The sequence below is a fragment of the Sparus aurata genome, chromosome 2, assembly GCF_900880675.1.
Source record: "Sparus aurata chromosome 2, fSpaAur1.1, whole genome shotgun sequence".
Taxonomy (NCBI): domain Eukaryota; kingdom Metazoa; phylum Chordata; class Actinopteri; order Spariformes; family Sparidae; genus Sparus; species Sparus aurata.
Genome location: NC_044188.1, coordinates 19,420,746 through 19,447,129, shown reverse-complemented (window position 1 = coordinate 19,447,129; position 26,384 = coordinate 19,420,746). Strand labels below are relative to the sequence as shown.

General features: G+C 41.1%; 1 protein-coding gene and 4 non-coding genes across 5 annotated transcripts in view; all 5 read right to left on the bottom strand.

The window, feature by feature from the left end:
- Positions 1-744: 744 nt before the first annotated feature.
- On the bottom strand, positions 745-817 carry trnam-cau (transfer RNA methionine (anticodon CAU)). The gene has a single exon. It is a non-coding gene; the product is annotated as a tRNA-Met (tRNA).
- A 605-nt stretch (positions 818-1,422) lies between these two features.
- On the bottom strand, positions 1,423-1,495 carry trnam-cau (transfer RNA methionine (anticodon CAU)). The gene has a single exon. It is a non-coding gene; the product is annotated as a tRNA-Met (tRNA).
- An 823-nt stretch (positions 1,496-2,318) lies between these two features.
- On the bottom strand, positions 2,319-2,391 carry trnam-cau (transfer RNA methionine (anticodon CAU)). The gene has a single exon. It is a non-coding gene; the product is annotated as a tRNA-Met (tRNA).
- Positions 2,392-4,711: 2,320 nt separating this feature from the next.
- On the bottom strand, positions 4,712-4,784 carry trnam-cau (transfer RNA methionine (anticodon CAU)). Its single transcript has one exon. It is a non-coding gene; the product is annotated as a tRNA-Met (tRNA).
- A 470-nt stretch (positions 4,785-5,254) lies between these two features.
- Positions 5,255-26,384, bottom strand: part of pdgfd (platelet derived growth factor d) — a 61,409-nt gene continuing 40,279 nt past the window's right edge. Inside the window, exons 4-7 of the mRNA XM_030438565.1 lie at positions 21,071-21,130; positions 18,943-19,156; positions 11,544-11,761; positions 5,255-8,582 (exon numbers count right to left, since the gene is read on the bottom strand). Of these exons, the coding sequence (XP_030294425.1) occupies positions 8,448-8,582; positions 11,544-11,761; positions 18,943-19,156; positions 21,071-21,130 (627 nt within the window). The 3' untranslated portion in view covers positions 5,255-8,447. The remainder of the gene's footprint in view (positions 8,583-11,543; positions 11,762-18,942; positions 19,157-21,070; positions 21,131-26,384) is intronic.

Genomic DNA, 26,384 nt, shown 5'->3' with positions numbered 1-26,384 from the left:
GGCTCTGATGATTTTTTTTATGCATTGGGGTTGTGCATTGATATGTCCATGTTTTGGTGCAGTTGTTTATAGCATCACTGGGGCTCAAAAGTGTGTGTTCTTTCCGAGCGTCAAAAGTTCTATCTGCCAGTTGCGCAATATTTAGGTTTAGATTCCATTTAATATTAGATAACAAATTATAATTGGGCATTGATAAAGTTGTCCTACATTGGGGAGGTGGAGGTGGGCTTAAAATGTAAAATGCCAATTACATTGTAGCTTCAAATTTAAATAGAAAATACGTTAGTAGACTGACATCAATAATTTGTTGGCCACAGAATTTGTTTTCTTTGTCAATCCAGAAAAAGAATTCCCGTTAGAGCTTTGCCGATGGAACCACGGCGAATCTGTGATGCTTACGTCTGGGTTGGCATCATAGACTGGTAGGCATACAAAAAAACGTCATCCCTATGGCACTCAAAAAAGTAGCAGTTGGTGACCCATCAACATTTCTTACTGCCCCCCAATCAAGGCAGTCTAGAACAGGGCCTGACAGCCAGTGTAGCCAGTCAGTAGTTTGGATCTCCAACATTCTACATCACTGGAACGAGATAAAGTACCTGCAGAAATCCGGCCCATGTGTTGCTTCTGTCAGAGTCTTAGATTTTTTGCAATCAGTTGTGTGTCTGTCACTTTTATGTAAATCTGCCGAAAGGCTCAATTCAGCCAATGCAATGTGTCTCCCTCATTGGCTTTTAAAACACCTGCCCCGTGTGAGGATTGAACTCACGACCTTCAGATTATGAGACTGACGCGCTGCCTACTGCGCCAACGAGGCGTGAAAAAGAGTCATCATGACTGACATCAATTGTCACAATTACATTTGTCAAGTCGCATGACTTTTTTCACATGTCTGCTTGATGGGCCAACAAGGCAGTTAGATCACTTATCACATGTTCAGTGGTGAGCAAATCCATTTACCTTGACAGTTTATGGTTGATTTTTCGACACAACAATTAATGAAACAATCTTAACACGTCAGCTTGATTAGTTGTGACGATTCCAATTGTGAAGTCACATGATTTTTTTCAAATGTCTGCGTGTTGTACTAGCTAGGCAGTTAGATCACTTGTTGACCCCTTCGCCCAAAAATTGATGAAACGATCTTAACACTTCTATTTGATTATTTTCAACATTTTTAAAACTTGGGATTGTTATTGGCTTCAGATTTCACTGTTAACAAAAGAAGATAAGTGCAAGTAATTCCAACAAGAAGTTGTAATACAATGATGTTGTAAGTTTTGAATGTGTGTAAGGAAAGTGGCACATATGAAGCTTCTTGTAAGTTAGTTGTGTGTTATTTTTATGGAATTCTACTCCGTTCAGCCTATGTACCACATGTCTCCCATATTGTATTCTCTTGTCATCTGCCTTTAAAAATCCTGCCCCGTGTGAGGATTGAACTCACGACCTTCAGATTATGAGACTGACGCGCTGCCTACTGCGCCAACAAGGCTTAAAAAAAAGCAACCTTTTTGTTCAACCTGCTTTGTCGATGTTGCAGCTGGAGACTTGTTGACGTAAGTGAGTGAGCTGTCGCGATTGCATTTGTCAAGTGATGTTTTCAAACGTCTGTTATTGTACCAGCAAGGCAGTTAGAGCCCTTGTCACGTGTTCAAAGATGACCCAAACTACTCACATTCACAGGTTGTTGTTGATCTTTTCCCACAACAATTTACGAAACAATCTTTACATGTCGACTTTATTACTTTTTACATTTTTAAAACTTGCTGTCCCTATTGACTTTGGGGTTGACTGTTGACAAAAGAGGGCCGGTGCAAGCTGAGAAAACACAAGACTACGAATGTAATTCTAACAAAGAAGTTGTGACACAGTGATGTAGTGAGATGATGTAGTAACTTGACTGTTTATTGTTGGTCTCACAAATAATAACTGACAACAACGCTTTTTACATTCTTGACTCTTAAGAGTTGATTGTTGATGTAAATGTTGATGTAAATGTTGAATTACAATTTGAAATGTAACAACAGTAAATAAATGGGGAGTCTTTGTAAAGTTTCCAAATACAGGTTCAGGTATTGAAGGACTAATTTTTCATTCTTACAGCACATGACTGGTACATTACTTTTTTCCTACTTTGCGATTTAACATTCTACATTGCTGGGACGAGATTCACTTTCACACAAATTAGGTACTTATGATGCTTCTGTGAGATTCTTGTAATCAGTTGTAAGTTTGTAATTTTTATACAAATCTATCATGCACATTTCAACCTACTGCAACATTGTGTTTTGTTGTTATGTCCCTTTAAAGAAATGTGCCCCGTGTGAGGATTGAACTCACGACCTTCAGATTATGAGACTGACGCGCTGCCTACTGCGCCAACGAGGCTTAGAGGGATAGTTCGGGTTTTTTGAAGTGGGGTCATATAAAGTACATATCTATAGTCGATCTGTTTCCTACCGTAATCACCGATCAGCGCAGCCTCAGTTTGGAGAAGTAGAGAACCGCTCCAGCCCAGACGCTCAGCTGTGTACTGCAGTGAACGGGGTTCAGCAAAAAAGCGAAATTAACCACCTAAAACAAGGCTCACGTAAAATTTTTTACACCAGTTCAAGTGTACGTTGTATAGGTAAAATTCACACCGCTTTACATCACTGTCAGACAGCGCTTTCTTTTGGCACTACATTTTCTCAACCACAGAACCTTCGTATCCCTACGCATTAGCGTAACTGGGCAACAGCTGATCTGCGAGCGGCAGCTGGACGAGAGGTTTCCTTTCAATAAAAACGAAACTTAACTCTCCATATCCTTCCGCATTAGCGCTCATGCGTAGGGATACGGGCCTTCTGCGGTTGGGAAAATGTAGTGCAAAGGAAGCGCGGTCTGACGGCGATGTAAAGCGGTGTGAATTTTACCTATACAACGTACACTTGACCTGACATAGATTTTTTTAGGTGAGCCTTGTTTTAGGTGGTTAATTTCGCTTTTTTGCTGAACCCCGTTCACTTCAGTACAAAGCTGAGCATCTGGGCTGGAGCGGCTCTCTACTTCTCCAAATTGAGGCTGCGCTGATTGGTGATTATGGTAGGAAACAGATTGACTATAGATATGTACTTTATATGACCCCACTTCAAAAAACTCGAACTATCCCTTTAAAAGTGGGTTTTTATGATTGAGATCAGTTGTCACAATTTTCACATCACATGATGGGTTGAAACGTCTGTCTACCGCACCATCAGAGCTGTTGTCACATATTAAAAGGTGAGCAACAATAACAGCTCAATTTATTTTTGTTGGTCGGTTTGGAAAACTGTGACGGTCCCTGTCTAGTGTTGATGTGATGAGGTGGTTGATCAGTTATGGTTTTTCCTATGTGTCCTTGAAGGTAACATCAGCAGAGTACAGATTGGGAGCACCCTGTGCAGGCGCTCCTAAAAGGATAAAAACCCAGTCGCAACCCGGCCCTCGCTCTCTCTGATTGGTGTGCATCCCCGCCAGCAGCGGCAGCACATTTTCTTTGTTTGGTTTCTGCTTTGTTTTCACTTTACAACATTTACACCCCATTTTGCCCACGCATCCACATTTACATTACTGATGTTACTGACTAACACACTTCATATTTGTATTTATAACCTCAGTTGTTTAAGTTAATTTAATAAATTCACTAATTTACTGCAATCTATTGTGTCCTATGCCGTATTTGTCATAACCTATGAGCCGGGTTATGACAAATGGGGGGCTCGTCCCGCCTTACTGAATCAGCGGTCAACAGTGCATTAATACCCACCCTAAATAACCACATGAAGACTAGGGGGGAGTTTAGTAAGCTGGTTGGGTTTAGATAGTGGGGAAACTCCAAACCGAATGGAGGTCTTTTCCTCTACTGTGCAGGAGTGAAGAAGTCCAGGAATCTGGAAAACGAAAACCTCAGATCATCCCGGATTACAACAGCTGCAAAGGGGCTGTGGACAACCTAGACCAAAAATAATAATGCATCAAAATCAATGTTATTAGCAATTATTGACCTAGTCAAGGCTCTAATAGCCTCATCCTAAATATTCCATTTTGCACTTTATTTTTGGAAAATATTAATATTTTGTGTTTTTATCATTGAGAAAATCAGGTGTTTTATGACAAAAAGGGCATAAAAACGTAAAAAAATACAAACATATATAAAAAACTTCATATCTATGGTTAGGTCTGAAGTTGTTGAAAAGATCTGATGCAGTGAAAGTGAAAAAAAATATTTATATATGACATTTTTATCACACTTTAATGAGGGACCATTTTGGGCCCCAAGGTTAAAACTTGTAGGTTTGTTGAATTAACTCTCATTGCTCCAAAACTAATAATGCATCAAAATCAATGTTGTTATCAATTATTGACCTAGTCAAGGCTCTAATAACCTCATCCTAAATATTCCACTTTGCACTTTATTTTTGGAAAATATTGATATTTTGTGTTTTTCTCATCGAGAAAATCTGGTGTTTTATGACAAAAAGGGCATAAAAACATACAAAAACATAAAAAAAATATGAAAAACTTTATACCTATGGTTAGGTCTGACGTTGTTGAAAAGATTTGATGCAGTGAAAGTGAAAAAAAATATCTATATATGACATTTTTATCACACTTCAATGAGGGACCATTTTGGGTCCCAAGGTTAAAACTTGTTCATTTTAAAGGTGCCTCAAGGGTTAAAGAAACATGCCCCGTGTGAGGATTGAACTCACGACCTTCAGATTATGAGACTGACGCGCTGCCTACTGCGCCAACGAGGCTTAAAAGTGAGTTTTATGATTGAGATCAGTTGTCACAATTTTCACATCACATGATGGGTTGAAACGTCTGTCTACCGCACCATCAGAGCTGTTGTCACATATTAAAAGGTGAGCAACAATAACAGCTCAACTTGTTTTGTTGGTCAGTTTGGAAACAACCACAGAACGTCCTCTTCTTCTCGTCCCTGTTAGTTCAACAGTTTACCAAAGCAAACTCTTTCTTTTTCTCTTCTTGCTCTACAAGCTTCGTGTGCTCGTGTTCATACTTTTCTTCTCTCCCAGTACTTTTCTTCTCACCTCTTTTTCCCCAGTGTGAGGTATCCACTGAAATATAACGCATTTCCTATCATACTCTACAGCTAATCAAACAAGCTACTGTTCCATACAGTATCACATAAAAACACTGTGCCGTCAGATATTTGATAAAAGCCCTTTTTGGTGAGAGAAATATCAAACACCGGAGGCAGGGATGCTAGAAACACTTTATTTATCGAAACAACCAGCTGATGTTTGGAATAAAACATTACAAAGAAACACAATAAATTATTTAAGTAAAGCATACAGTTTTTGTCATGAATATTTTTCAGAAAACAGCAAAGCAGGTTGACTTTTTTTATTGCTAAAACTAACAGCGGCGTCTTTTCTCGCAGTTTGAAAACATGACGGAGCAGTCCTCACAATCCCACGAAGGGCGGCTTAAACTCTGGACCAAATCTTGCTGAAGCTCTGAAACTTCTAATGTGTAGGAAAAATCCAAACAATTACACAAGCAGGTTTAAATGTGTGACCGTGAATTACATGTAGGTTCCTTTGTTTAAAGAAGTGGATGTGAAAACAAACCGTTTATGAGCAAAAAAGAGGAATGTCACTTTGAGGCACTCAACAATGGAATGTGCTGATGATGGCAGAAAGCTGGCAGACACAGGATGTGCACACACACACACACACACACACACACATGCTTCACATACATTTACAATACATCTCCTGCTGGCAGCTTATGTCTGAAAAACATAGTCGTTGGTACAGTAACAAAAAGAAATTTGCGGCGAAGCATCTTGAAGAATGACACGCTCCCTAAACACACCATCTGGCTCGTTAGCTGCTGAGGATTTAACGGAGTCATTTACCTGCTAACCATCCTCTGAGAAATTTGAACAAATCTTCAGCTTTGCATGAGCTTTGTGTTTATCTTTGTGTCTCAAAAAATGCATCATGCGGGAATTAAAAAAAAAACGTTCACAAGACAGGAGACGACAGAAGCTTTGTAGCAAAGTGAGGATGCTACAGCCAGAAAAAACAGTGTGTGTGTGTGCGCGTGTGTGTGGAGGGTGTCCGGGATAAATTACTTGGACTGTCACTATCGCACAACCCAACGCATCTCTGGAACATTTAAGAGTGTCTGGTGCCCTATGCCTGCCAAATACCACCCTTCACTCAGAGAACACACACATGCACATGAAAGTGTCGCCTGTTCACAGCTGATCGGGTTTCACTGTGACCGAGGAATCGTCTCAGTGTCCGGTTATTCCTTTTTTGTCTCTCTTTAGAACAAAAAGTAGTGTGCAAAATCCCATTTTCTCGCTGTAGATCTGGCCTTGTGAAGCGGGTCTCAGCATGCAATGGCGATGGTGGGACGATGATGGCGTCTTTTTATTTCTCACAGCCGGGTCATATGTATGGAAATGATAAGCAGTTAGTTTGAAATCTCGCTCAGCGGCTTTGATACTCCTGCTACCGACACAGTCCACATGAACTGAACTGTTCACAATGCTTGTATCTGCTGCCAGCTCTCGCAGACTGTTGGTAACCCTCCACCCCTTGAAACAAAAGGACCCCTTCCTGAGCTGTTATAGGCAGACCGGCAGAGAAAAGGAACATTTCTCTGACTTAGTTTCTCTTCTATTGTGGCTGCTGTTGCAGTGGGTCAGATTGTGATACATGTGAGCGTCCTCATGAGTAAAAAGAGCAAAAAAATAATAATAAAAAAACACAAAATCAGGCGAGCGGAATGCATGAACGTGCTGATTGAACCCGCTGAAGTAGCTGCAATCTTTCAAGCGCTGTATCTCGAAAAGTGGCTCTCATCCAGGAGCGCTGGTAATCTACAAATAGGAGGCTCGCTTGATTGTCCCTTTTTCTGTCAGTCGACTCCCACCCCCCTCCCCTAAAAAGTCCCTTCCTGAGTGTCTGTCTTTCTTTCCTCTCATGTGCCCCGGGTCTAAGGATCGAGGTTTTATCCGCTTTAGCAGAATTCCTGTTGGCAGTAGGAATGCCTGGAACGCTCGGAAACCTGGGTAGAGCACTTCGGCCTCATCTGACATGCCTTTTGATGTGTTGGAAATTGAGTGATGGAGGGAGAACAAGCTGGTGTGTGTGAAGCGTATGGATGGAAGGACAGACAAAGGGAAGTGCAGATATGCGCAGACAGGAATCTGTGCAAAACAAAAGAGGGCTGCACTGAAAAATAGAGCAGTGAAAGAATTCAGTATAAATAACTGCAGTGTTTATCTTTAGGTAGGTGCAGGAGCCTAGAGTTGAACGTGTGTGTGTGTGTGTTCAGATCTGGAGGGTTGTGGTTAGCCTAATTTCACATCAAGATAAAGTGTTATTTTGGTTTACACTTCCTCCGACACCTCTCCCTCCCTCCGTCTGTCTCACGCTCACTCATCTCAGCATGCTCCTGGCGGAAGAAGCACCTGAAGTTTCTAGAAACAGTCTTATTATAACAGGAAGAAATGCAAATACATGCACATGGAATGAGGAGTAAAAAACAGTTTGCACAGCAGTTGGAGTCTGTTTCAATTCAATCAAGTTGCCAATTATTGAGCTGCTTTAATCAAAATATAGGCTGAATGTAACTTTAATTGAATTTGGGTGTTTTTTTCTTCATAATATGGTATGTTTGTACTCCAAATGTTTGTTTTTTGGAGAATGAAACTTTGATTGAATTGAAGTAAATTTCTCTGGCGACCTATTATGCTCTTTGTTTTTGTCCTTTCCTTCAGTGTGTTATACATGTTCTTGTGAATGTAAAAGATCTTGAAAGTTTAAAACGTCCAAGTCCGCACTGTCAGAAGCTCCTCTCTCCCACCGAAAACACTGCTCCTGAAACGCCTCGTTAGTGGTCTCGTCTTTAATTCTTTGACTTTGTGAAAAATAAACAATTTATTTATAAGAATTGATTCAGCACAGTGGCTGTTGTTGTAAGTGGCGCTGGGTCAGGCGTGCGTGAGCTGACCAGTAAGAACAGACTCGGTATTTAGGAGGCGAACCTTAAGGAGAAAGGAGCCAAAACAGAGCGTTTCAGACAGGGAAAAGTTTTCTGAGCATTAAAGCATGTAAACCTACTCTAGTAGTAACCCGAAATAAAATCATCTCCTTAAGCACCTTCTATGGTGCAAAACTGATGTTTAAATGCGGTCTAAACAGGCGGGATTAAGTCTCCAAGTCGCAAGAAAAAAGAAAACGAACACGTTCGGCTGGAGTTTGGAAGGCAAGTGGTCATTGAGTAGGATGCAAGCTGCAGTTTGTCGGTCAAATTGTCGCCCTCTTCTCTGCTGCATGTGTGTCTGCGTTGCTTATATTATATGAAGTCTGTTGCAAAATAGATAAAAAGAACTTGTCCAACAGTTCCAGGTGCACGTCGCCAGTCTCAGTGTCTCAGCGAGGGGGCTGGGAGGGACAAGCACACTCGCACTTTTCATGGTGCGTGAGGTGGATCTCATCTATGTTCCAGCGCACCCGCTGCCGCCGATGGCGCTGATACAGAGTGACCTCTGGGGCGTACTTCAGCACCTACAGGAGTCAGAGAATAAGACAGAAATAATGAGGAGAGAGGGGAGAGATTCACCATTACTTGAATTGCTGGTAGGTGTTAAAAAATACTTTGCCAAAGTCATTGTTGTTGATGCCAATAAATCCAATTGAATACGAAAGAGGGAGAGACATGCAGAGAAAATAATGAGCGGCTGAACCCTGTTTTAAAGAGCATCGTTCATGACAAATCACCGCAGGAGTTCGACAGAGAGCAGAGAAAAACACTGCTCTCTAACACGTATCACAAAAAACTTGACATTGAAGCCAGTCAAGGACGTTGAAGTAGAGGTTATGAGGAAAAGGCAGGGTTTCTATGAGTGCTGTAGTGCTCGTTGAAGCTCTGGGGGCTGTGAGGAAACAACGTGCCCACCCTTCCTCGTGTTAATCATAACGGACCAAGCGGGAATTCCTGTTTGATTCAATACAAAGAGAGAACATACCAAAAATCAGGCACTTAAAGAAAAAAAAATACGCTACACACACATATCAAAGAAATTGATAGAACTGATATATAGAGTTTGCTGTTTTGATTGTCTCAGAAAGTTTGATAATGGTTGTTTTAAAGGAGACCTGTGGTGCTTTTTTGTTTGTTTTCCACTTCCTTAGTGTGTTGAAAATGTTCTTGTGTATGAATGTGCTCCTCTCTTCCACAGAAAACACTGCTCCTGAAACACCTCGCCAGTAGTCTCAACTTGAACTCTGTGACATCACACTATGGCATCATGTCACACATTTGCACAATTCATGCCTAGCTGCTAGTTTGGCACGTAAGAACTGATTTAGCACAGCTGCTCTGTTATTGTTAGCGTTGCTGGCTCAGACATGTGTGAGTTGACCAATCAGAAGAGACTGGGTTTATTCAGGAGAGGGGCTTAAAGAGACAGGAGCAAAAACATAGTGTTGAGGGGGGATACATTACTGCCGCACTGGACAGCATGGATAAACTAGTAGTAACTGTAAATTAGGAATCTGAAATAAATTAAAGTTTCATTGTTTACAAATGTGGAGGAACAGGTTACAAGACTCTGTTTACACCATGGAACGGATGTCATAGTAAGATTTAGTTGAACTTTAGTCGACACTGTTTGCCACATAGTTCGCAACGTGCCACCTCTAATGTGAAAACAGAGTGGAAGTACAGACTGTTCCACTGTTGATGCAGTGAATTTGTGCTCCAGGGCTTAGTGAAAGTGAACCTGCCCGTGATTGATGTCAGGACTTCCCAGCACTGAAACAATAGGGTGAGTCTTTAGAAGTTCAGTCAGTGAAGGAAGCAGTTACAGGTCTTAGACTGCCTACAAGGAGATGAGATGGAAACACACATATACATAAAAAAAAAACACACTCATGAGAGCATGACAGCTTTATGTTTGTACAGTACACACATACACAAACACACCTTTATCATGCTGTTGTACACTGTGACTTACATACACACACACACACACACACACACACACACATAAGCGCAATTACGACCCAAATCCCACTTTTGTCTAAATTTCCATTGTATGATTTTTAACAGAGAGAGAGAGGGAGAGAGAGAGAGAAAGCCCTGCAGACCAAGTTTCAATAATGAAGCTATATGAGAACAAAGACACAAAGAGATGGAGGGAAGAGAAAGAAAAGAATGAATGACAGGCTTAAGAACAAGAATGGTTCATTGCAAAGGGATAAATTGAAAATGGGAATTGGGAAGAATGAAAGGATGATGGAAGCCCACAGAGAGAGAGAGAGAGAGTGATAGAATGCTAACAATGCACTGGGAGAGATATGGAAAGATTGGAAAGAGAACGACGGCGTCGACATAGAAAACGAACGGGGGGGAGCGGCAGGGAGAAAGTGTGAGGCTACTGGTGCATTGCTGCTTCATTGTGGATGCAGCTCCTGCCTCTGCACACCACGTCTCTCTCTTCCTCGCTCGCTCACCATCTTTTTAGCCCCTCGCAGGTAGCTGCCTTCAATGCACTGGAAATTTTTACATGTTTGAATAAGCACCCCCATCACTTTTCTGTAACACCGCCACCAGGGCTCGAGTCTAAATTAAACGCTGTGGCATTAATGGGAAAGCCACAGCATGCCACCATATGCAGGGATGTATAATGCATATCCTTTTCTGCATTCTTCACAGCACTAAATCTATTATCAATCTTATGGGCGAGGAAATCAAATCAGTTTAAGTTTAAAACAGAATATCGTAAACACTGACGTTGTAATGGAGATTCTTCTGTAGTCAGATCAGTCTACAAGAAATATTTGGCTTCAGTTTTTCACTCTTGGGATGAAGGACGAAAAGGGGAAAAAAAACGACAATATTCATCATGAATCAGTCACCCTAAAGTTCCATGCTAATGTTTCAAGTACGAATATCCAACAAATCCACGTTGGTTCATTGCCAATGGCTGACAGTCATGGACCACTGAGACCTGGAGTTGTTGGCACTTGTGACCTGTGGGAGCTGTGGGAACTACATTGTACACATATTACACAGATTAATTAAGACAACATCACCATGACCCATGTAAGGCCAATCCAGCATGCTAGATTATATTAGTAGCCAACACATTCTCAATCTCTACTTGTCAAATACGCCAGCTCGGTCAGATGGGTTAAGCTTCACACTACTTAGCCCTAGTGTCAGTTTTGCACACAGAAGGCTCTGTGGTCAAGTTAGCTACAATGTGGCATATGCAATGTCCTATTAGACTTTCAAAATAAAGCTTGCTGATTTTAGTTTATTGCGGTTTGGTTATGTTTAGACACACAAATAATCTGGTTAGGTTGAGGAAAATATCATACTCTGGGTTAAAGTAACTATATTCACTCTCCTAACTACACAAGTGACACAAAAAAAAAGAAAAAAAAGATAAAAGTGAAGAAAAATGTTTTGCGTGATGCTTTGACTGGTCCAACACTGCGTCTCCATGTTGGAAGACCTACCTCATGTAGTTTGGCTGTGGTCTTGGAGGCCTGACAGGTGCAGCCGTTGTTCCAGTTGTCTGTTCCGCAGCCACAGTTTCCTCCACAGCGTTTGACCAGCAGACATCGAGGGAAGAAGACGGCGTTGGTGGCCCTCAGCTCCTCACGCAGGTTCACAGAGTAGTTGCGAGGCGTGCAGCTGTACCGCTTGACGTCGTCGTACAGACGGTTCAGATCAACTGTGCAGAGAGAGGAAAAGAGAAAATAGGTTTTTTGTTCTGTTTGGCCTTTTCTTTCCTCATTTGCATTTGTTGTCATGGCAACTTTACTTTATTTGTTTCAAGACACAGAAAGACATCAGTTCCTCATCAACTAGTTATTGACAAAGCTACTATTGTGTTACATGGAATGAAACAATCAATAAAAAAACAAATGTTTTTTTTATGTAAAAAGTAAGGGAGGGTGAGTGAGACAAAAAGCCATTTTGATTTATATTTGCTTGTCTGTTGCTTCGTATAACTATTAATGTGTGGCTGTGGAGGGAGACCGAAGCAGGGGGAGGGAGGCAAATAGGGCAAAGTGGCTATAATTCACACAAAAAATATGCTCAGTATTGATCGAATGAAAATGGTTGGAAGATGAGGAAGGCCTATTAGGTATGAGTACAATTACAACAACAATTGACTGTAGAGGAACAGATGGAGAGATGAGTGGAGGAAAGAGAGACATTAAGATGCAGAAAGAGCGAGCACACAGCAGTACAGGAAGCGGGGGCCCATTAATTGATTGTAGATTGAATGTATTGATTGCGGTCTTTCTTCATGTCATCACTTTGGAGAAAACGATCTTGTTTGTGCACACAGGAGCTTTGTTCATTGGCCTGTTGTAATGGTTCAAAACGCATTTCAGGAGAATTAAAGGGACTATGGGAGAAGCTGACTGGAAATAAGGGACAAAAGCACGCAACCAAAAAGGGAAAACTAGGAGTGCCAGATCCAGCTTGATCAATATTGGCCTTTTCTCCCTATATGTTTCACTTTGGCATCGGAGACTGAGGCCAAACTGTAGCAGGTGTGTATTAATTTGAATGTTTGCATGGCAAAGGTACGTAATGGAATGAACCATCTCCAGCATTTTCTCGGATTAAGTTGTAAGCTAGAGGGATGAATGCATGAGTGAAGGAGACTACGCATGTGGAAAACAGTGGTAACATGTTATTTTCTTCATATTCAATTTCCTTGAGGGAACCTCCCAAAAGGATGAATAAAGTATTCTGCAGGCTATCCAGAATGACAACAGGTGTTTTGGCAGATAGATGAGACACAAAGTAGGAAAAAAGAAGAAAGGACAAATATGAAAGAGAAGAGAGAAGGAAGAAGAGCACCAATCAGCAGCAGATTGACTGCTCTCTCCACTGAGGTCATCAGCAGGATAATCATCACCCTGCTGTCCATACCATGAGTGGCAATTACACCAGGTCATTGAACTACTGCTTATGTCCAATTTCTAAGATAGCTGATTGTTAAGTCACATTCCCAACTTGTCAGATACTGATGCTTTAGGCTGGTGGCCAGGCCAACCAACCAAAGAGACAATAACAATGTAATACTGCCGTAGTTACGCATCACTCTCTCATGACTATGTACATTTGCAAAGAATACACAGTAGTTTTAAAACCTTTTTTTTTTTTTCAAGAATACTTAAAAAAAATCAAATCTGAATGACTTAATTTCACTTGTTTGCAGTGCCGTTTATTTTATTGTTGGAAAAAGAAAGGTTATTCATTTAAACTGTTCCAAGAGAACAAAATGAAGCCAAGTGGAGCCATGTAATGTTGTACCCTTGTTTATTGCCCCATAATAGTTGCCTGTAACTACTCACATCACTTGTTAAACACAATGTGGCTGTTCTGTATGTTTACAGCATGATGGTAAACGTCTTTCAGAAGCATTTTCATTCTGTAAACAGGCTCTGAAGACTTTCCCTTGGAGGAGCCCTCAAGGACCCCCCTGCACTGGGAATGGTTAGGCAAGGCCTCATTCAAACCAGCTTGATTGATGTGACTACACAGTATCAACGCAGGCGACTGTCACGGTAAACTGGATTAGTTTGGATATTTTAGGAAGCATCAGGATTTGATCCATCAGTCACCATGGAGTCTTGGACCTTGCTGTAGTGACACTCCCTTAATTGTTGCCTAAGGTTTCGAGGAGACAACCTTGAGGATCATGGGAGGCACCCACTGGACTTAATTCAGGCACTTCACTACCTGCAGAAACCACTTCGGCAGAGGTTGACTGAACAACCCCCTCAGCAAAAGCAACACGACAAGAAGAAATCGCTGATGCGTTCACCTTCATGGTAGAGTGAAACTGTCCTCTGTGCAACAAAGAGAGGCCAAAAAATTCAGTAAACTGTTCTGAGTGAGTCCTACTAACGGTGGACTCAGGATGGTTGACTCCATAGAGGGGGGGATTACATGCTCTCCAGTCTGAAGCCAATCAGGGCCAAATGCTTCAATGGCTGCCCAAGTATTTGAATCTTATCACTGTTAACCCAAGACAGGGTCCCACAAAAGTAGGGTTAAAGTGGTCCCCGATGGGCTTTCTTTGGAATATTGTTCATCCAGTCCTGACTACCTTTGCTCCCATACAACATTAAAGACCAAAAGTGGTGTGGAGATCTTCCAGCATGAGTAAACTGAAAAAAAGTAGAGGCAGGGTTTTTCTCTGAGGGCCTTTACCAGTACCATGTTGGGTTGGTTGCTTTCCCAATAAGCAGACCTAACAAAAATCAAAGAGCCGATTACAGAGCAAAGCCTGGTTGAAATGTGGTAACCCTTTCCAAGTAAAATATTCTTGAAACAAGTCCATTTGCGGCGAAGATGAATGTCATTTCTTGGCTCATCACTAGCTTTTTCTCTTCACTGAAGCACAATGGGCTTTTATGACCCAATACAAGAATAAATGACTTGTCAAGATCGATACTTGCAGTGAACTACAACAGTGACACTTGCTGAGATTGGCTTCCATTGGCTTGTCTTTGAGCATTGCTTCAACAATGCAACAATGAAAATCAGTCCTGCATGAGAAACTACCTTAAAATCACGTCCTCCACGTTAGTATTACAATGACTTAATTTGCTTGATGTGCAATATTGTGTGAGAGTGAGAGAAATCAAAGGGAAGTGCAGTGGGGTCAAGGGAAGCCCTAATGGCATTGATAATCAATAAGCAATTGTTCACCAAAAGAAATCTTTGCAGTGGGGGTTTCCACTCGTGACATAAGGCATGTGGGAAGCCTGATGAACAACAATGAAGAGACAGAAGAGCAGGGGATTTGATCATTTGCTTTGGCAATACAAAGAAAGCGAGAGAGATGAAGGTGGAGGCTGTAGTATTCATCTTGACAGCGCTGATTGTCTCCTTATCGAAGAAGTAATACAGCACATATTTACAGGCAGTGTTTTCCTAATAAGATTAGATACAAGAGGGATGTAGAAAAGAAATGCGGCAAATGAAAGCGACTGTACTGTATGTGCATTTGCATACGCTTGCTGTTGTGCGTGGAGTCTTGATTGCGTGATTGCCCGCTCCTCTAAAATCCTGTCCCGCGTGCCGTCTTAGAGAGTTGCTGTGAGCACATTGGCTATTGTACAGTAGGCTAAATGAGAATGGGGATTATGTCTGCATTTATGTATTATCAGGCTAAATGAGGACAGCAGTATCAGCCAGTGGGCCTGTGTCATGTTTCAAATATAAAAAGAAAAACTGAATTTATTGGCGTGTTACTTCGGATGGAGACGTAACATTTGGGTGAAAACAAGTTACCACTCATGTGCTACTTTGAATCCATAATGGTATTTTTAATACAAATGTGACAACTGAAATTATATCATTTGCTAATGACTGACTTGGCCTTCTCAATTGATTTCTGCTATTGACTAAATCATGCAAACCACTATTGGTGCTATTTAAAAGCAATAGTTGTAGTACTGCTATAATCATCATAGCTTCAGGGGGATACTGAAATGTTCTACTCTGCACCAACTACTGTACTCTTTGTGCATCCCATCTGTTTGCCTTTACATAAAAACACCCAAGACACCATCAATGAAAGAAACCCTGTGTATCAAAGGTGCGATATGTCAGATTTAGTCACCTGTCGAAGGTGTTCCAAACAAATAGGGGGCAGCACATCACCAAAGGAACTGCTGAGTGCTGCTCACTATACTCTTTGCCGGAGCTAACACTGGCTGTAGCTATGAGCTTCCACTGCCCAGCTAGCTAAATTACATTGTTTTACAAAGAGTTATCAAGGCAATAGAGACTTGAATTTAGAAAGTCCAAGGTTTTATTATCTGATAAATAAGGAAAACAGGTGTTAGCATTTTGACTTCATTGACATTTGTGAGTTAATTCTGTTTATATATTAGTCTACACAAGCTGAGAGAGACAGGATGGGCTAGCACCAGCTGATTAGCATACTGATGTCAGTACTCTTGATATTCTGCTGATTTCTTACTCAAACCTAGTTTTGTTTTTGAAACCCTGGTATTGATCTTGAACCTTAACTTAAACATACTTTAAGTTAATTTTTTAATTTTTTACAGTGAAATTATTTTGTGGAACATATTACATGTATAACCTATAAAGATAGTATTTAAATTGTCATAATAGTGTCTCAATTACAAGCTCTTAGGCTTTATGTTGTATGAATACAAAATACTGATGATGACTGCAATCCACGTCGTTCTTCAGGATAAAGCAAATTAATCTCTTGCTAAACCGTCAGAATGATACTGGATATGCAGCAGTTTATTAATGATGTATTAGCCCTATCTACATGAGAAAACGTACAATTTATTCACTCATGTATCTTTGCAGGTCAGCAAACTACCATAACTAACTTGCTAGGCGAAGGTGAAACATGGAGGGGGTGTTCAGCATTACGGATTCATCTCATCTTCTAGTGCAGACCCAGCACTCTGACACAGCTCACAGCTGAATCACAGAAACCGTTTTTTTTCCTACATCTCCTTTTGTTGTGAGAGGTAGGCTACAGGTGACAGAACCCATCATTTCTCTTTTCATGATTTAACCGAAGAGCAAAATGACAGATTTTCACAAAGTGAAGGTCTCACGGATGATGACATGAATGTGAGGATGACAAGAGTAACGACATGTACCTCTGACATTCTTAATGTTTGTTTACATCTCCCGAGGTGATGCAAGGCGTGATGTGAAGGAGCCGAAATCTTCTATGATGCCTTTTAACACTAAACACCGGGGACAACAGGTACGTATGCTTACGTGGGAGAGTAAACTGCATGTTTATGCAGTTAGCAAAGGTATAGACACAGGTCGTGTGTGCGTTGGCTTGCAGGGCTGAGTTTGTGTCTTTTTAAGGGGAATAAGTGTAATCTCAGAAAAAAAGCAGTGTTGTGGAACCTTGTCAGGGAGTGCGGGGGAGACAAAGACAGAAAGACTGAGAGCAAGCAACGCTGCAAGAATGACTGTGTCACTCACACAGCCACCAATGTAAAAAAATTAAAAAAAGGTGTAGCATCTGTGCATGTGAAATGTACAGATATGATTCTGCTCTAAAGCTTGAGTATGGATGTTTTATATAAGAGTGTTTTTGTGTTAATTTTATTTATGTGTGAGTGACTCTGTCTACAAAGTGTCCCAATTAACATCAGGATCAGACTCTGTGTCCTTCATGGGAACAAAGGTGGGTGTGAGCTTTCTGAGTGTGAGTGTGAATGTGTGTGTGTGTGCGCGTCTTAATGAAAACAAAGCTAAGCTGCTGACTGCGGCACATTTCTGCTCCGCTGCACAGGTTGAATTTCCAATTAGAGAGCGCTGCGCCGGTACAGTATATCAAAGACCCGCAGCACCTATGCACCTCTCTGTAGTGCTGCAACATGCACAAACTTCCCCAACACGTGGAGCCTTTTCATGCCGGCCGAGCACACACATGCGCGGATAAATAGAGATAGATTTGCTGTCAAGCACAAATATTTACTAAGGAACAGGAGAGCCCTCAGGTAGAAAAGAGAGAGGGATACAAAGCACAGGTGAGAGAGATGGGGGCGAAAGCACTCTGGTTTGTTGCAAGCTTCAGTGCTTCTATACACTAAACAATCACATGCACATGCGTGAACACACGTGTGTAACATGTAACAATAACAAGTAACAATCGCTTGCGTGCCAACATTTCATATCAGCTCTTAAGGACAAGATGTATTGCCTCGGTGACTTGAGGTTATTGACTTCACAGTAAAGAATTGCCCTGAACTTCTGGTCCTGTGTCACCTTAAATCTGTCACTGACTCACTTTGAGACCTACTTGAGGCAAATTGCTCATTTTGATGATGCAACCACATATTCAGGCTACGGTGTGTTGTTGCATCAGGAGCTGTTTTCCTTTTTCATCATGATCTTTTATGTTCAGAAAAATAGGACTTCTTTGATTTCCATACACAGGTCTTTCAAGTTCAAAAAGTATTTTCACACCCAAATTTATCCGAATGTTCTTCTCATCAATTTTTTTTTCCCCATTTGTATGTTCAGCTAACATGTTTTCACTCTAGTCAAATATGGCAGCATGGTCGGTGGACGTGATGGACTATGGACCATGATGCTTTCCCTAAATTATTAGCATCAGCTTTTGACGTTAATGGTGCTGCAGTGGTATTAGAAATAACACATATGCAATGTCCAGTTAGATTTTCAAAATAAAGCTTGCTAACTAACATTTCACATATGTCATATTATGACTTTTTGACTGTAAGCTAAAGTGTTTGTATCACTACAGACCAGATGGCAGTTTCAGCTGCAATGTGCAAAAAGTAGTGTTTTCACTGACTGTCACCTGCACGATATTTGAATATCAGGTAGCAATGTGGCTACTGAGCTTTCTGTATAGCTCAAAAAGTGAGAATGGGCCTCTTGCTGTGTAGGTCTGTCTTGGTCAGCACAAGGCGGCATGCTCTCCCCTCCCCTCTATCACATCAGCTACCAACGACTGCACCAGTCTGCGACGAAATACTGTGAACGCAGCAGAGTCACTGAGGATCACCATCTGTAGCACAATAAAACGGGCTGAGAACATCGCTGCGCTCATCTTCACACATTGACTTTACTTCTCGCAACATATCACTGTCAGCAATCTAGCCTCTCAATATAGTTAAAAAAAATCCTAATAAAAACAGAAGAAACCTAAGCAAGGCAACAGAGGAGAGAACACAGGAGGGACAGACATGTATGCATTTCTGATTATTTACTGCTGCAAAACTAAAGGACACCTATGTTGTTGTTTTTTTGCTCTGCAATCCTGAAAGACTGTGTGATGGTAATACATGTGTTTGAGATGATGAACATTTGTTTGTTCTGGCTTGTAAAACTTGGAGATCTTACTTTTGTTATGTCTGCTCGCCAGATGATAGGCCCTGGATCTGTAATGTATGTGTGTCTGAGTGTAGATGCTGTCCAGGTCCTGTCTCCAGGTGTCTGGGCTCAGGGATCTGAGAAGCTGTTCGACAGTGTCAAAGGCGGCTATGGTCCGGTCCAAGTCCTCCAATGAGAAAGGAACCTCTGTGACTGCTGCTGGCATCTGTCCTACACTGTCATCCTGCAAAGAGGAACAGCAGGATTCACAGTTAAACTCAAGTTAAGTTTTCTGAATGTGAGATCCTTCACATGTTCTTGGTGGCTCACAGGGTGCATATTTTATTGTTCCCGCTGTGATTACAGCATGCGCTGTGGTTAGAAAGGATATCCAAGGACTTATTGGAAGATTTAGAGAAGTCAAGAGACATCGACAACCTTCAAACTGCCACACAGACACAAGGAACAATGAACATAAAGACCAAAGTGACGGTTAGTCATGGTGACTCAGATTCTGACACAACCAGTAATTTCAGAGAACCCTGCTAAACATTTCAAACAGAGCTTTTAGTGAAATGTAATCATTTTCAAGGAGATGTCTTGACCTGATGTCAGTCAGCATTCCCTTCTTTAGTTGTACTTGGCTTTCTTTCACCATCTGTGATGCATTTCAGTGATATAAAACAGAAAAAGGGGGAACTCTCCGTATTTGAGAGCCTGAAAATAGCATTTTATGCAATTTTTTTCTAAATTACTTTCAGCAACTGAAGAGTGCCTCCAGTGATGTCACTCAGTGACTAAAGTGCCTTGTGGGTAATTTGGGTGCCAGGTTTTATTATCAATCAATAAGTTGACTAATTGTTGCAGCTCTGGTCTTGAAGCAAACCTGAGCGTGAGACTGAGTTTGACCGTGCTAGAAATGCTCGTAATTATTACATTCTTGAAAATCTGCATTTCAGGTAGTCTGAAATTGAATCTGAAACCTTCATCTGCTATATTATTTTCAAATGGGATGAGGAAAGCACCAGCATTTCACAGATGATTCCTAGGTGACCCAATCTTTCTGCTGCAAGCTATTCATCTAGCTGGGAGGCGATTGCAATCAAAGTCTTATAGCATGTGGGGCTATTATGCCTGTGACTTTAGCTGCCATAATCAGTACTGACTTCTACATGGGTCAAAGGATGAGGGTAAGTAATGGGAAGATGTTAGGCGCTTATGGAGGGAGACTCGGAACTGAGAAACTGAAGTGCTCCTCTGAGACATAACATTTGTCAGCATGTATTGTAAGAACTTCAATATGGTGGCTTAATGAGTATACGTTACAGTGATGACTTAAGTAGCGTTACGTGATTCTGACTCATGCAGCAGCTCAATGGAAGAAGTTTACTTTCCTAATTAAATTTGTATTTACGTTCACCATAAATTGTTTTTTTTCTATTTAGAAATGAAAACCAGCATATCACTGAGGTATTCATCATTCTGTCTGATGAATCACACTGTTTTTCTCAGTAGTATGTAACATTTACCTTCATGAATTCAACGTGAAACGACCACAAATCATTGGAAAAACCACAAAGCGGATAGTTGTTCAGAGCCTCATTTGAATATAAAGCGAAGAGGCCATCAAACTGTACATCGTGCACATCTCATCTGCACTGCCAGTGACACATCGATGCATATACGCGCCAAAACATCCACCCACACCCTATTATTATTAATCCATGCAGAAAAACTGCCACACAGTTCGACGCACACTAATTATCATGGTCACGTATGTCACTGAACCCCACTGCTCGTACACAGACACACACAAATTACACTGATGTTCTTAGGAAAACATTAGTCCAAGTAAGCATGTCATTTTACATGTCAAGCTTCATGCATATTAAACACAATACATACATGCATGAGTGTATTTTGTGCGTGGGTGTGTGTTTCGCCTATGCAAATGGACCATATGTCACGTTCATTAGTGCAGCCAGTGTCATTTAAAGGATGCGCATATAAGATTTTCATTCAAGAATGAACCAAAATGATCAACCCACTTTGAATAAATAACAGTAACCCAAAGTAAAATTATGAACCTGAAAATGGGCGTTATAAAGGTATCTTTTAATTCTGGAATTTTACATGTGTTTGAGTATGCATGACTCACCGACATGGGCATGGTGACCACCTCCCAGTTGGTGTTGGATGCAGGCAGTGGAGTGTCATACTGCAGGAATGGACAACAGAAATAACCAATCAGCAATTGATCGAGGCAGACAATGCACGAGAAATCACACTGAATGGGTGAAAAGGAGAGGTGATAATGAGTGACTATGATTATTTTTTGTTTCTTCTGAAGTTGCTTTAGCACTTCACAAAGCTTTACAGTGAGTGGTAAAAGCAGCTTGATAATAAATGATTGAGGCTATCAAGTACAATTAAACTGGTGCAAGTAGTCCAAAGGAATCATGGTCTTGTCATGATCAACGTGACCTGTGTCACCACAGACATCTATTTGGTGTGGATTGCACTTTACCTGCATTACTTCTCTTCTATATTTCTCAGAAATATTTCTACATTTACTCAGAGCTACTTTCAGTGATGTTTGAGGCCCGACAACAACAGTAAAACCACATGAAAAGGGTTAGATAAAGATCATGATCATCATAAAGCCTAAAGCTTACCGCTATTGCTGCTGTTCCCTTCCTTTGTTTACTTTTCAAACACATGCCTTTAAACGCAGCTTGTAGAGACAAGGTGAAGCTTCACATATAATCTAAGGTTATCCAAGACATTCAGGTGTCTGCCTGTCTAACTGATGGACTGTCAGCATGTCAGGAAAATCCTGAAAGAATTTCCAGTGAAGCCCGTCACAGCATGCCTGTGTGTGTGTGTGTGTGTGTGTGTGTGTGAGAGAGAGAGAGAAATCAAACTCTGGTCAAAGCATGTTTAGGTGATAAACACTCATCAGACTGACATATTTGGCACACATGCACGCATTCTTTGTCTTTTTCCCTCCATCTTGCACACACACACACACACACACACACACACACACACACACTGTCCCACCCTCTTGACTACACACACATAAAATCTCCCTGGCTATCGAATCCCTCTCCTTGAAGAGTCTTAAATACCATCTCCGGTCAATATGGAACAGTTAATCTGTCTCAACCACACTTCAAAGACACAGTGCCCTCACTTTGCTTCGGTGTGTGTGTCTGTGTGTGTGTGCGCACGAGCAAGTGTGTGTCTGCTAATGTAGTAGAGCTGACATCAAAGCCTGTCAGTGTGCAAAGGGTTTTGTTTAACAGATTCTTGCATTCTTGTGGCCTTTGGATAAATGTACTCATACACATAAACGCAGGCTCGAACCAGCTGTGAATGAGGTCAGAAGGTTTCCTGTAAGTGTGTGTGTATGTGTGTTTGACTAAATGCATGTTTACAGATTCTTGGTCTCATTTCCTTTTAAGGTTACATTCTTGATTTCATGCACATCTGGGTCACTTAATTGGGTTGTAAAAGAGTCAAAAAGACAGGGGATCAGGGAACATGTGGAGGGAGGACCGCATCCCTTCTGAGCATATACAGACAGTCACCTGCCAGCTCTCACAGTCAGCCCAACATGACTTTGTGCATTTTTTTTATTTATAAGATGTCTTCCTGCTGGGAGAGAATTGGATATGTAAACGTTTGCACTTACTGAAAAGAGGAAACAGATGAAAACTCATTGCAGATTTATGTTTTAAACAATTGGGTCACTTTTCCACCTGCAGTTTGGTTGCTTCATTCTGGGCGAAAAATGATAAATTGTTGCCTCCGAGTTCTTCTGGGTTTTAATGTTCACACTGACTTATTATAATCGAGTCAGGAGGAGTAAGTCGAGTGTTCTGACTGGCGGCTCTGTGGGGAAATCAAATTCTGGTGAAAGATAGCAAGCCATGCTGCACTTTACTTATTTAACAGAAAAGAGGTGTCTTCTACTTTATTGTTAGCGGGGATAGTTACTGTGTCACTGGTGTGTTTCGCTAAATTCTTATTGACAAACTGCAAAGGTACGTGCCGTGACACATTCCACTTAATTTGGAGTCTTCTTCACTTTCATAGTTCAATCCCTGCACTCATGTGCAGTGTGCATCAGTGCTGCTGTACCATCATTACCAATTCATCCTGCATATTTATAAACGTAGCGTGTATAGATCACTTCCTTTACATCTTCAACACATGGATTTAATAGCAGCATATTTTTTAAATTCATGCTAATGTCACATCTTCTATCAAGCTAGACTGGGGTTAGTCTGTTTTGCCGTTACACCCCAAATCAACCACACCACAGTGGACTGCAAAACATAATTTAAAGTGGTTGGTGGTTGTATGCACTGGAGTTTGATTGACAGCTGTTACTGAAGCCTTAATGAAGTGAACCATCGTTAATTTCAACAATGTTAAAGGTGCAATATGTAAGAATTTTAGTTTGAAAGATTCAAATATTAACTCAAAATATCAACAAAATGTAAAGAAATTTGGCATGTCAGAGACGTCTATGTCTTTTGCTGCAGGGGTATCTACTATACTTGCATGCTAGCCAGCTGGCTCCATGCCTAAAAAAACCTCTTTCTCCCAGTGGTGCAAAACTTTTGTGCTAGCGGTGTAAACACAACACTACCCTGGTTGTCCAGCTAGCTGCACAGCTAATTGCGCTAACTATAGCTTTGGTCGTGGATGTATAAACAAGATACAGTTAGCAGTAACTCTGGTGATATGATGCCCCTGTTCGTTTGAGAGACCAATTCTTACATATTTCACCTTTAAGAAAATAAATGTTAAATATAGCAGCTATATCTGCTACGCCGGCCTCTCCTTTAAAGGAGTCATCACCTGGTTTTTTACATATCCAGTCCCTCTTGGATCGCTTTGGATCAATTCTTAAAACTTATTAGAAAAAAAAAAAATCAAAAAAATCAAACATAGAGCTTGTTCTGACACTTTTTCATACCGCGACTTTCTCACGCGAGATTATGTGCGAGGTTTTGACCGGTCCGGATGTGCATTGTATTCATATGTAATGAGGCGCGCGTTGATTGGCCGCAGGAAGGACAGAGCCGGAATGGGGGGCGAGCCTGCATGCACACACAGACTCTAAAACATAAACAGCCCCCTGTCATGGCGCACACACAAAATGACGAACCTTACGGAATTCAGGCATTTATGTACGAGCCGGAGTCGGAACCTGAACGGGAGAGTGAAGTGGCAGAGACGGTGGAAGAGACACGTTTACAGCAGGATGTCTCTGAATGGTAAATTCTTTTTTTTTCCTTCTTACTTTTCACACTCGTGTTTTACATGTAAGACCTGAGTTTTAATGCTGGCGGTCACGATGTATGGCGTGAAAATGACAGAGAAATAAGCAGATTCGGCGTGCTCACTCTGGCTGAGGACGGCTGTGGGCCGATGTTTATGCAAGTAGCCTCCTGTGGTAACGTCACCACAGGAGCAGGGTCAAAATCTCGTGCTTTAGGAACGCGCACTATTGTGCGCTATTCCTGTTCGGAAAAAGAGCCAAAGCGAAAAAAATAAGCCACTTTCAAACTCCAGCTTTTCAGGCAAGTTTCAACAGAGGTCCAACACCAATATGCATGATTTAACGAGAGAAATTGCGATTTCCGGGTGATGACTCCTTTAAAAAGTAGTATACAGGACTGACAATGATCTTTGCTGGAAAGTGCTTGTCACGCCGTGAAAAAGAAGCTCATCCTATAGGTAAATTGTTTTTTCATGTAATTTCTTGCACATTCTATGAGCCAACATTTGCTATTGAAGCAGACAATGTATTTCAGACAGTGGTGAGAGTGAATTCACTGGTGGTGAGGGAGCACATTCTTATTTACAGTAGCAGTCTAGTGGAGGGGACATCAGGGAGCTGCCCTTTTCAACCTCCATTTTGTACAGCTGGACAGTGAAACAGCTGAGGATTGAGTGTGCAGTAGATGGTGAGGAAGGCGAGGGCATTTCCCTGTCGACTTTTACTTCGCATGACCAGTTAGTGTCTCGCCAGAGGGCTTTTAACTTTGTGGATAAATTTCACCAGCCACATTTTCGCTGTCTCATCTGTGCCTCAGTCTGAGATGATCTTCAAGTTGAAGCCAGTAAAATGTTTCCCCTCATGTAGATCAGTGGCTGATCTTGTTGTTCTTGAAGTTTGCTGATCCTAATATGCAGTATATTAAAATATATCACACAATGCTGGTTTAATTTTCACATCCCTTGGAATATCCATTACTTCAGTCTGTATGGAGAGCACACATGTTGGATGACTCAGAATGGGATTTTGGGAAGTAACTCGGATCATATTCCTCGATCAATAGTCTTTTCCCGCTGTTCCAGCAACACATCACAGGAATACCCAACCAGAATACGTTACAACTGCTTGTATGATCCCAGACAAGCGAAATCAATAGTGGAAACAAACAAACACAAGCAGAGATCTATAAGGTTCTAAAGTCCTACAAAGATACTCTAAGGGCTGCGTCTGTTCACAGTAAATATAATGAGGCTGATTTGGCACTTGTGGAGCGTTTCTTTGAACATTAATAACTGAATAGCTCCTAAAATGTTTATCTTATGCAATCAAAAGCTCTCATTACTTCATGTAAGACTGCACTGCAGATGATGAATCACATCCTTTGAAAAACAAGAATTCAAAAGGATCAAAGAATAATGATTTGGGCAAAAACAAGTGACATGAATAATGAGAAGGTCGCTGTTTGACTGCAGTTTTTCCTGAGGGTTGTGGGCTTTTGTTTCTTTGGAAGGGGTAGCGGTCGTATTCTTATTTTTTTCGACATAATTGTCAATTCAGGTCCCAATCTTTCGAGACCTACACAAACTTTCTTTCAAAGAGACGCAATCCAAAAAAGATCTAAGGAAAAGGGGACCCAATCTAAAACCTATATGAAATACCAATAGTAAAATTTGTATATGTACATATATTACAGAAGACTTATTGATGTTTTTTTTTTTTTTGCCTTTGCTTCAGTTTGTTATAGATGTTCTTGGCATGTAAAAGGTCTTGAAAGTTATATGGCAGCTCATCTCTCCCACAGAAATAACTGGTCCTGAAACGCCTCATCATTTCTGATGAGAATTCTTGGACTTCTTGACATCACACTATGTCACCGTGTCACCGTGTGAGCTGACAAATCAGAGAAGACTGGGTATTTGGGAGGAGGGGCCTTAAAGAGACAGGAGCTGAAATAGAGCACTTCAGACAAAGGGGGGAATACAGTGATTTTGGGTTACCAAAGTATGAAAATCTATTCTTGCAGTAACACAAAAAAAAAATTAAAAACCTGAAAATTATCATAATATGTCTCTTTTCAAAATTGTATAAACATACATATCTAAAATAAAAAAATGTGACATGTGACACATACGCCAAAATATGTCATTTACATACATAAACATGAGCTGGACATGTT